Source organism: Mercenaria mercenaria, chromosome 15 (genome assembly GCF_021730395.1).
Source record: "Mercenaria mercenaria strain notata chromosome 15, MADL_Memer_1, whole genome shotgun sequence".
In the NCBI taxonomy this organism is placed as follows: domain Eukaryota; kingdom Metazoa; phylum Mollusca; class Bivalvia; order Venerida; family Veneridae; genus Mercenaria; species Mercenaria mercenaria.
This window is the reverse complement of record NC_069375.1, coordinates 32,756,416-32,769,029: the sequence shown is the minus strand read 5'-3', so window position 1 is coordinate 32,769,029 and position 12,614 is coordinate 32,756,416. Positions and strand designations below refer to the sequence as shown.

Genomic DNA, 12,614 nt, shown 5'->3' with positions numbered 1-12,614 from the left:
TGTAGGTAAGCCAGTTACCATTCTCGGAATAGGTCTGCATTGTGTTTATAGACCTGTGAGGAGATTTGAAAACCTCGCTCGCTACACTCGCTCGGTTCACAAATCCCACACAGGTTTATAAACACAATGCAGACCTATTCCTCGAACAATAACTATTACATAATACGAGGCTAGTATTTAGGATGTTCATTTCAGATTCATGAAGTTCTTTTTGTAATTATTGTGAAAATTAAGGGATATAAATTTCGGAAAAATGGCCGACCGGTGTTACGCGGACCGAAAATATTGTTGTCATTTAAAAGGAAACATCAGATAAATCAGTGAAATTTCATGCTTTTATTATGAACATGTTTGAAAACTTAGTAGCCCGACGGACTACCTAGCTTGGGAAATTCGGAAGTCCGTCTGAAAAACTGGTAGCCTCAGGCTACCGTCAAGATTGAGGCCTGGCTCACTTGTCACGTTGTCTTCTACCAAGATTATTCAAATAATTTTGATTTGTCAAAAAACATGGCAGCCAGAGGGCATGGTCAAATTTTCCTATACGTATACATTGTGAAATTTAAAAAAATCTTCTTGACAATGTGTGAAATGGTCAGGCTGACTTTAAAACAATTTTACGCAAATTGTCCTTGTGCAACTCTCTACCCTACAAAGATTGTTTAAATTATTCCAGTTTGTCAAAAAACATGAATGCCAGAGGGCGTGGTCACTTTTGCCTGTATGTACATGTATATAGTGGAAACTTAAAAAAACTTATGTGAAACTGCCAGCCTGATTTAAATTATTTTTTTTACACAAATGGACCTTTTTTGACCCTCTTCAAATTATTCAAACACATGGCCGCTAGAGGGCATGGTCATCTTTTCCTATATGTTTAAACAGTGGTAGCTTAATCAAATCTTTTATAATACTGTTTAGCCCTTTTTAAAATAATTTCACACAAAATGGTCCTTGTTTTCAAGACCTTCTACAAATATTGTTCAAATTTTCGTGATTTGTCAAAAATCATGGCTGCCAGAGGGCGTGGTCACTTTTCAGCAACAATTTCTTTAACCCTTAGACTGCTAAGTTTCTAAAATGGACTGGTCCATCATTCAGTTTGCGAAGGGCAGTTCACAGAAAATTTACTGACTGAATAGCGAACAGTGCAGACCATGATCAGACTGCATGGATGTTCAGGCTGATCATGGTCTGAACTGGTCGCAAAGGCAGAATCACTTGCCGGCAGCAGGCTAAAGGTCAAACAACATTTCTAAAACCATTGAATAAATTTTCATGAAGTTTTACATTACTCTTCCAAAGTTGTTTAAATGATTCCGGTTTATTAAATATATGGTTCTTTTAGGTTGAAAATAGTTTTTCAGCTAAATCAAAAGAATAAGGCCAGAATTTTTTATTTTTCTGGTTCTCGGGAACGCCGACCCGATTTTTTTGATTTTGAAATAAAAATAAAAGTGATTTTCGCAAATTATGTCTCCCCCAGGAGACATATTGTTTTTGCCCTGTCCGTCCGTCCATCCTTCCGTCCATACGTCACACTTCATTTCCGAGCAATAACTGGAGAACCATTTGACCTAGAACCTTCAAACTTCATAGGGTTGTAGGGCTGCTGGAGTAGACGACCCCTATTGTTTTTGGGGTCACTCCGTCAAAGGTCAAGGTCACAGGGGCCTGAACATTTAAAACCATTTCCGATCAATAACTAGAGAACCACTTGACCCAGAATGTTGAAACTTCATAGGATGATTGGTCATGAAGAGTAGATGACCCCTATTGACTTTGGGGTCACTCCGTCAAAGGTCAAGGTCACAGGGGCCTGAACATTGAAAACCATTTCCGTTCAATAACTAGAGAACCACTTGACCCAGAATGTTGAAACTTCATAGGATGATTGATCATGAAGAGTAGATGACCCCTATTGATTTTGGGGTCACTCTGTCAAAGGTCAAGGTCACAGGGGCCTGAACATTGAAAACCATTTCCGATCAATAACTAGAGAACCACTTGACCCCGAATGTTGAAACTTCATAGGATGATTGATCATGAAGAGTAGATGACCCCTATTGATTTTGGGGTCACTGCATCAAAGGTCAAGGTCAAAGGGGCCTGAACATTGAAAACCATTTCCAATCAATAACTAGAGAACCGCTTGACCCAGAATGTTGAAACTTCATAGGATGATTGGTCATAAAGAGTAATTGACCCCTATTGATTTTGGGGTCACTCCATCAAAGGTCAAGGTCACAGGGGCCTGAACATGGAAAACCATTTCCGATCAATAACTAGAGAACCACTTGACCCAGAATGTTGAAACTTCATAGGATGATTGTACATGCAAAGTTGATGACCCCTATCGATTTTGGGGTCACTCCATTAAAGGTCAAGGTCACAGGGGCCTGAACATTGAAAACCATTTACGGTCAATAACTTGAGAACCACTTGACCCAGAATGTTGAAACTTAATAGGATGATTGGTCATGCAGAGTAGATGACCTCTATTTATTTTGGGGTCACTCTGTGAAAGGTCAAGGTCACAGGGGCCCGAACATTGAAAACCATTTCCGGTCAGTAACTTGAGAACCACTTGACCCAGAATGATGAAACTTCATAGGATGATTGGTCATGCAGAGTAGATGACCCCTAACGATTTTAGGGTCACTCTGTTAAACGTCAAGGCCACAGGGGCCTGAACATGGAAAACCATTTCCAATTAATAACTTGAGAACCTCTCGACCCAGAATGTTGAAACTTCATAGGATGATTGTTCGTGCAGAGTAAATGACCCCTATTGTTTTTGGGGTCACTCCTTTAAAGGTTAAGGTCACAGAGGCCTGAACATTGATAACCAATTCCGATCAATAACTTAAGAACCACTTGACCCAGAATGTTGGAACTTCATAGGATGATTGAACATGCAGAGTAGATGACCCCTATTGATTTTGGGGTCAGTCTATTAAAGGTCAAGGTCACAGTGGCCTGTTCATGTAAAATCATTTTTTGGAAATAACTTGAGAACCACTTGACCTACAATGTTGAAACTTAATAGGATGATTGGACATGCAGAGTAGATGACCTCTATTTATTTTGAGGTCACTTGATCAAAGATCAAGGTCACAGGAGCCTGAACAGTGACTTGAGAACCACTAGGCCAAGAGTGTTGAAATTACGCGGGATGACTGGACATGCTAAGTAGATGATCCCTATTGCAGCCAACCATCAGTGTCTCTTTGACTTTCGCTCCTGACCCCTATTGACTTCTTGTCTATAGGACTTTGCATTGGGGGAGACATGCGCTTTTTTACAAAAGCATTTTCTAGTTTTACTTTTATTTTCCCCGTCGATAATCCGGAGTGAATACAAGCGAAAATAAAATTGGAAACGGCCATTTCGTTTGTTTCGCTAAAAACGCTGCGCCCTGCCCTGTTTTAGCGCCGCCCTTCTGCCCGAATCGTCGCCCTTTTGCCTTTCTTCAGCGCCCTTTTGCCCTTTCAGCACCGCCCCTTTGAATTACCCGCCAATCATTTGTCAAAATAGGAGATGTCCCAAAAAACTGTCACTCGATATGCAGATATGACACTCGGCGACTTCACACAGGTGCTGTGTATTTGCCCGAGGCATGTATGCAGAGTAACGGTAATTAAAACGATTAAGAGACAATGACTGACTGAAGCACAAAAACAACAATTAGAGAGGTCTGCAATCAAAGCAAACTGGAAAACATAATTTAGAACACAGTCTGCTGACCAGTAATTATCGGTAATTAGCGTGACACCTCGTGTCAGTTTTGTTGTTCACAGTTTGATCTCGGTTGGAGGTAATACTCGCTCTTTAATTAGTATTATAATATCTATGATATTTTATATTTCTTTCATCAAAATAATACTAAATTTATATGAAATTAAAATTGTTTAAGAAAAAAAAAAACCACTTGATCTTTTACGGTATGTAACGGCAATCTTAGATTTTAGCGTAGACAGTTAGCGCTGAGAGTAGTTTCCCTGTACCGAAATGGCGAAAATCGTACGTAAATAAACTTATTTTGAAGTTGGAAAGTCGTCTATACCCGTGAATACTATGCACTCACGACTCTTGGATGGTCCTGGGCGTCATAAATCTGCACATTTTACACGAGTATCAACGGTATGTTCAGTAATATGATGAAACTTGCAATGAATTCGAATGAAAAAAAAAAACAAACAACAACAACGAAACATTATTCCTGTTTGTTTAGTAAATACATACTGTTTGTTTTATGATTGCATTCATTATTTTTGTCTTGCAAGTTTTTTTTATTAGAAATATCATAAAATGTTAAGTTCTGCATAAGATTATATTGCACACCCTAATATATAATGTAGTAACTTACAAAATAGACATTTATAACCAAAAAACATGGAAATCTACCTTTTGGTTTTTGTAGACAAAGGTGTGCAACGCGCAAAATGCACCCTGCCCCTTTTTAGCAGTACCCTGCCCTTTTTAAAGATCTATAAAAATCCCTATAAATGCAAATCTTTCTGTTTAAAAGAGTCTGTAGATAATTTTCGTTGTGCATCTGCATGATCGAGATCAAATATAGATTCAGCGGCATACTTCAAAGTCTCTGTAAAGTCTGTTAAAAATGTTTGGAAAAGAACCAAATATGCAAGATTTCATTACATTATTCGATAGGGCCTTATCTTTTTAGAAGATGAACATGTACTAATCAGACGGGTTTCAAGGGATAATTTTGATAATTGAACTCGATACCCATGTATTTGGGTGCATAGGTGCATAATATATTCTTGAAGTAGCAGGAGATTGAGTAACAAACCTCCAACCAAGTCATCACTAGAAATGCTCTAAAACTTATCCAAAAAAGGAAAAAATAAAACTGTAGAAAATAAATATGAAGAGAAGCGAGCAGAAACTGTAAAAAAGAATGTTTCTTAAAGAAATGTGCCGATATTTGGGGCACTTAAAAAATAGAAAATAAATTCCATTTTGGTGCTTTTATTTTCTTTTTCATCTCGACTTGAGGATTTGAACACTTTTATTTTTATTTTCTCCTCCTACCCAAGCTCCTGGCAAAAATCTCCCGAGAACCAAAAAATAAAAAAATTGTGGCCTTAACACTATAGAGGTCATATATGACCGTATCTTTATGAAGCTTGGTCAGATTATTTATCTTGATGATCTATAGATCAAATATGAATCTGGGTTATATGCAGTCAAAAATATATAATGGTATCTCCATGAAACTTGGTCACAATGTATATCTTGATTATTTTAGTTTGTGTTCAAATCTAGTTCATGTGCAGTCAGAAACTAAGTCACAAGGTCGAATCAAAGGAAAAACTTGTTAACACTCTAGAGGCCACATTTATGACTTAATCTTCATTAATCTTGAATGATGATCAGAAACATGATATTTTTTTTGTTTTGAACCTTTATCAAAGCAACCAACTTAAGACAGGTGAGCGATTTAGGGCCATCATGGCCCTCTTGTTTGTCTGAATCAAGGAGTCCTGCATGCTACCCTTTGTACATGTATATACTAACAAATTTGTTATAATAATTCATTAAAGTGACACTTGGTCTACAATAAACATGTATTTTTTTCAGAATTGATTTAATCGAAGTAAGAGGGAAGAGCACTCGTGCACTGAGAAAGGTATTTGTCCTTCTAACAGAGGATATGGTGAGAGCTATCAACCATTTACTTTCCATAAGAATATATGCTGGTGTGAAGCCCGATAATAAGTTTATTTTTGGACGAAGCAATTCATCGAAGTTGGATGGGTGTACCGCCTTAAGAGAAGTGACTGAATCTTGTGAAGGTTTAGTCAGACCAGAGCTGATAAGAACTAGGTTACTACGAAAGTATATGGCTACAACATGTCAGGTATGTGCACCATATAAAGCTATAATTATAATGTTGAGGTTTGGAAACTACAAGGGATGATCAAACAGTTTTGAGACCCACTTAAACTTAATTAGAGCTGTCCGTGAGGAAACGTGCTCCACTATGCTCAGTGCTTGCCATTAAAAACAAAACCTTTAACATTTACAGGAGAACCAAGAGCCATTGTATGCAGTTTGAATGAATGAGATACATGGCCCACACTAAAGGCAATCTGACTAAAGTACTTGATCTTCTAAACGAAGATCTGAGAATGACCCATTCTCATTCGTCTTCTGTGTATTTTGGATTGCCAGTATTGCTATTTTTATTTTCGCAAATCTATTTTTATTCTAACCAATCAGACAACTTGTTCGAACGTCAAAGAGTAAGAAAAATTTGCAGTAAATCCAGGGCTGGAACCTGGGACCTCACGCTTACAGAGCAAGTGCCCTACCGACTGAGCTAACTGGCTGTCTGACATCTCTCGACATAAAAATTGTAGATATCAAAAGCCAAGGCTTTTTAAAGCTTGCAGAATTTTGTAAGTTAGCTTTTGATTGGCTAGTGGAAGGGTCATCGGAATGAGGCTATCAATAGCTTGTTGTCAGATGCTATGCGTAGCGTAATAGGATATGTACTTTAGTCAGATTGGCACTAAAGGTAGACCATTCAAAAGCAGGCAAGGTAGTTATGGTTCTTGGACAGTGCAGTTCATCTTAAGGTCTTCTATCAGTGTATAATATTTTAATGAATTTGGTAGAGTATTGGTGCGGACAAGAAAATTTAATAAAGGAAGATAATTAAAAAAACAGAGAAAGAGTTATGACTCTTAAACAGTGCACTTCTTGATGTCATCTATCATTATATACAATTTGAGTGAATCTGGTTTAGTATTTATACCCCCAACAAACATGTTTGAGGGGGGTATATAGGAGTCAGTTTTGTCGCGTCCCGTCCTGTCGCGTCCTGAAATCTATTATCTCAGTTATTACCAAATGGATTTGATTCAAACTTAAAATACATGTTCCGCCTTATCACCCACATCATGTGACACAAGGTGCATAACTCTTGACACCAAGTTTTCATGAATTATGTCCCCTTTTACTTAGAATTTAAGGTTAATTTTGTTGTATTTTCACTATATCTCAGTTATTACTAAATGGATTTGATTCAAACTTAAAATAGATGTTCCACCTCATCACCCATACCATGTGACATAAGGTGCATAACTCTGACACCATTTTTTAGCTCGACTATTCATAGAATAGTAGAGCTATTGGACTCACCCATGCGTCGGCGTCCGCGTCCGCGTCCCGAAAACCATTTCCGATCAATAACTAGAGAACCACTTGACCCAGAATGTTACAACTTCATAGGATGATTGATCATGAAGAATAGATGACCCCTATTGATTCTGGGGTCACTCCTTCAAAGGTCAAGGTCATAGGGGCCTGAACATTGAAAACCATTTCCAATCAATAACTAGAGAACCACTTGACCCAGAATGATGAAACTTCATAGGATGATTGGCCATGCAGAGTAGATGACCCTTAACGATTTTAGGGTCACTTTGTTAAAGGTCAAGGTCACAGGGGCCCGAACATTAAAAACCATTTCCGGTCAGTAACTTGAGAACCACTTAAACCAGAATGATGAAACTTCATAGGATGATTGGTCATGCAGCCTAGATGATTTTATGGTCACTCTGTTAAAGGTCAAGGTCACAGGGGCCTTAACATGGAAAACCATTCCTAATCAATAACTTGAGAACCTCTTGACCCAGAATGTTGAAACTTCATAGGATGATTGGTCATGCAGAGTAGATGACCCTTAACGCTTTTAGGGTCACTTTGTTAAAGATCAAGGACACAGGGGCCCGAACATTAAAAACCATTTCCGGTCAGTAACTTGAGAACCACTTAACCCAGAATGATGTAACTTCATAGGATGATTGGTCATGCAGAGTAGATTACCCCTAACGATTTTAGGGTCACTCTGTTAAAGGTCAAGGTCACAGGGGCCTTAACATGGAAAACCATTCCTAATCAATAACTTGAGAACCTCTCGACCCAGAATGTTGAAACTTCATAGGATGATTGTTCATGCAACCCCTATTGTTTTTGGGATCACTCCGTTAAAGGTCAAGGTCACAGTGGCCTGAACATTGATAACCAGTTCCGATTAATAACTTGAGAACCACTTGACCCAGAATGTTGAATCTTCATAGGATGATTGAACATACAAAGTAGATGACCCTATTGATTTTGGGGTCAGTCTATTAAAGGTCAAGGTCACAGTGGCCTGTTCATTTAAAATCATTTTTCGGAAATAACTTGAGAACCACTTGACCTACAATATTGAAACTTAATAGGATGATTGGACATGCAGGGTAGATGACCCCTATTTATTTTGAGGTCACTTGATCAGAGGTCAAGGTCACAGAAGCCTGAACAGTAACTTGAGAACCACTAGGCCAGGAGTGTTGAAATTACGCGGGATGACTGGACATGCCAAGTAGATGATCCCTATTGCAGCCAACCATCAGTGTCTCTTTGACTTTCGCTCCTGAACCCTATTGACTTCTTGCCTATAGGACTTCGCATTGGGGGAGACATGCGCTTTTTTACAAAAGCATTTTCTAGTTTATGATTGAATTTTAACCAAACTTGCACACAACTTGTATCACCAGAATATCTTTTTTCTTCATCTAGCCAGATTCCATCATGGGTTCCAGAGTTATTGCCCCTTAAATGTCCAAAATTGGCTATTTTGGCTTTTGCAGCCATAAAGAGACTTCATTTATGGTTTGATTTGATACAAACTTCCAAAATATCTTCAACAACAATAAATCTTGGATTCCATGACGAACCTGTCAGATCCAATCATAGGTTCCAGAGTTATTTTATAGCTTATTACCTCCCCTGATTGTAATCAGAATGGATTTATATCAGTAAGTACTTATAGAACTTATTTGAAATTTCATTATTGTCATTAGTTGGACTGAGACAATCGGGGTAGATAACTATGGACTGATTTTATGTCAAATTACCTCCCTTTATTTCAAATTAAAATGTGTATATCTCTGTAACTAATGAAGATACTGATCTGAAATTTCATTTATGTCGACAGATGAACTTGGACAATCAGTGAAGATACATATTGACTGAATTTATGACAGATTACCTCCTTTATTATTTATCTAAATGAATACACCTTAGCAGCTTGTAATGAGATTGGTTTGAAATGATCATATCATTTTGTGCAATAGTTCTCAGGTGAGCGACGCAGGGCCATCATGGCCCTCTTGTTCTGTTTCCGTTTAAAAATATACGGGGAATAAAGTCGCAATTTTTAGCTCTTTGCGAGTGTTTCCAGTGGATTAAAATGAGCAAGAAAAATAAACATGTTTACTCAAGTAAGCGGGGAAACAAAAGAAGAATATAAACAGTGGCTGAAGCCAGGAGGTATAGAGCAGACAGAAAGAAGTGTATGTGTATGTTTTGTGACAAAATTTTGAGATATCATTAGCAGGAGTGCGCTAAAAAATCACAAGAAAAGCATTAAACCTCAGCAAAATAGTGAATCACATCAATCTAATAATCGAATTACGTCATTTTTAAAGGTGTGACAAGTGATGGTTGTTTTATTTTTGCATTACATAATAAAAGTTGTTCAGATTAGATCGTGGTTTTGAAAAAAAAATAGTGCTTGAAAAATTGTAAAAAGTCCTTGAAAAGTACTTTAATTTTGTCTCTGATATTCTGTATCAACCATGGAATGTGGGTGGGGAATTTTCTAACTGTTGGTTTTGGTTTATGTACTTGTTTATTACTTAAAAATTGAACATTATGAGAGTGACATAAAATGAATAATTTCAGGCAAAAATAATTTATTATTGCAGATATTTTAACCCTACACTACTTCCGTCATCGCCGATTGTCATGTATTTTCACATTTCTTTTACTGGCAAAAAAACCCCGATCTTTTAGCTTTAATTTATAACTGATTATAAAAGAATGTTATTGTTTTTCTTACAATCAAAACTTTTTTTTACCTGATTTTAGGTCAAGTATGTTGCTTTTTGATGCAGTTACAAAGTTTTTTCTAAGACCGACGGACTTAAAATTCTTACTGAGGTTAATGTAATAAGATACACTTAATGGTTATTTTAAAGTAAAAAACCATTTTGTAACAATCATTTAGTAAGATCTAATGACTAACAGTATTCATCAAACTGGTATTAATGATACCTGTTTCATTAATTACCATGGAGTGCAGACAGGGTGTAATTAATTGGGAGGGGATAAACTTTGAAGGGGGATTAAAATAATAAGGTGTCATTTAACAATGATACTTTGTTTCGGTCACAAAAATAGCCAATGGAAACTTTAACAGTGGGCGGGGTTTATATAAAGTTAGTCGATCAGTTTTAATCATGCATTTTGGCGGCGATTATTGACACGCGTCATTGCCCATGGGCGGAGTTTATCTTTGGTGAATTAAAAGTGAAGTGCACTAGGTTTTGAAACACGATTTTTAGACATTTCTGACAGAATTTGAACTGGGTATTTCCAAAAAATAGCCGGGCGTACTGCCCAGCTGAAAAGCTCTGGGGACAACACTGAGATCATGATGGGTCAAAAACTAGGTCACCAGATTGAATCAGTTAACAATTAAATTTCTTGTGATATGAAAGATTTCTTATTTATTGCTCTTTTAAATTAGATAATGGACATGAACCCTGAAGAATTAAAGATGTTGGCAGACCATATGGGCCACTCGTTACACATACACACAGATGTGTATCGCCTTCAAAGCTCTGTCTTGGAGCGAACAAAAGTGGCTAGGCTACTACTTGCAGTAGAAGATGGACAAGTGGGAAGATATAGAGGTCACAGTTTAGATGCACTTGCTGTAGATGGTAAGACATTATAATTACATCTGTATAAGTTCTTGTTTACTATTTAGGACTGCTAAATGCCAACTTGTGATTTTTGCACATGTATTTCCTCCAATCAAGCATTGCTTCTTACTTATTCGTGCTAAATTCACCTAAGAAGTTATTAGATTGGGGTATGTCGTTGGTCGGGCGGGTGGGCGGCGGCGTCAAACTGGTGTTTTCGGTCAATAACTTTTGTTTCGGTAAAGATATTTGAATAAAACTTGGTATGTACGTAGCTTATATCAAGACAAAGGCTGGGATTGATTTTGGGGTTTCTGGAGTCAAGGTCAAGGTCACTGTTACTTAAAATAGAAAAAGGTTTCCGGTCAATAACTTAACTTAGAAATGAGCTATCATGATGAAACTTGGTGTATAGAAAACTTATATAAAGTTGTAGCTTGGGATTGATTTTGGGGTTTCTGGGATCAAGGTCAAGGTCATTGTTACTAAAAATAGGGTTAGGTTAGGGTTAGGGTTAGGGTTGTGCTTTAAAGTGGTGCACTGTAATTCAGTATACTTTTTTATACGCCCGTTTGAAAAACGGGACGTATTATGGGAATGCCCCGGGCAGGCGGGCGGGCGGGCGGCGTCCACAGACTTTGTCCGGAGCATATCTTCTACATGCATGAAGGGATTTTGATGAAACTTGGCACAGTTGTTCACCATCATGAGACGGAGTGTCATGCGCAAAAACCAGGTCCCTAGGTCTAAGGTCAAGGTCACACTTAGAGGTCAAAGGTCAAATTCAAGAATGACTTTGTCCGGAGCATATCTTCTTCATGCATGGAGGGATTTTGATGAAAGTTGGCACAATTGTTCATCATCATGAGACGGAGTGTCATGCGCAAGAACCAGGTCCCTAGCTCTAAGGTCAAGGTCACACTTAGAGGTCAAAGGATACAAGAAAGAAAACTTTGTCCGGAGCATATCTTCTTCATGCATGGAGGGATTTTGATATAACTTGGCACAAATGTTCATCACCATGAGGCGGAGTGTCATGCGCAAGAACCAGGTCCCTAGGTCTAAGGTCAAGGTCACACTTAGAGGTCAAAGGATACAAGAATGAAAACCTTGTCCGGAGCATTTCTTCTTCATGCATAGAGGGATTTTGATATAACTTTGCACAAATGTTCACCCCCACAAGGCAGAGTGTCATGCGCAAGAACCAGGTCCCTAGGTCAAAGGTCAAGGTCACACTTAGAGGCCAAAGGTCAGATACAATAATGACTTTGTCCGAAGCATTTCTTCTTCATGCATGGAGGGATTTTGATGTAACTTGGCACAATTATACACCATCATGAGACGAAGTGTCATGCGCAATTCCCTTCTTTAGAATTACTTCCCTTTGTTTTACTATAAATAGCTTATATTGTAACTTTTTCATTACTAGTCGTAGGGAAAAATCGAGACCACTTTTCTGTAGTACAACATGCATGCTACATCCAATTATGAGGTGTATTTTGACTAATCTCTACCTGGTAAAGATTTTTGTGTGGACTTACAATTTTTTTTGGGATTTTTTTTTTTTTTTTTTGGGATTTTTTTTTTTGTTAAGATTATCTTCCCTTAGTTGTTACTATAAATAACTTATATTGTAACTTTTTTATAATTGACCGTAGGGAAAAAACAAGACCACTTTTCTGTGGTACAACATGGATGTTACTTTCAAATTTTAGGTGTATTTTAAGGTATCTCTACCTGGTAAGGAGTTTTTTTGTGGACTTAGAAAAACAAATGACTTACAGTGATTACTAAACAACCACAAAATTAAAATTCCATTTGCAA

At 37.7% G+C, this 12,614-nt stretch overlaps 1 protein-coding gene across 1 annotated transcript in view; it reads left to right on the top strand.

The window, feature by feature from the left end:
• LOC128548751 (uncharacterized) overlaps positions 1-10,822 on the top strand; it is a 30,371-nt gene extending 19,549 nt beyond the window's left edge. Inside the window, exons 6-7 of the mRNA XM_053524160.1 lie at positions 5,608-5,887; positions 10,613-10,822. Of these exons, the coding sequence (XP_053380135.1) occupies positions 5,608-5,887; positions 10,613-10,822 (490 nt within the window). The remainder of the gene's footprint in view (positions 1-5,607; positions 5,888-10,612) is intronic.
• Positions 10,823-12,614: the final 1,792 nt, after the last annotated feature.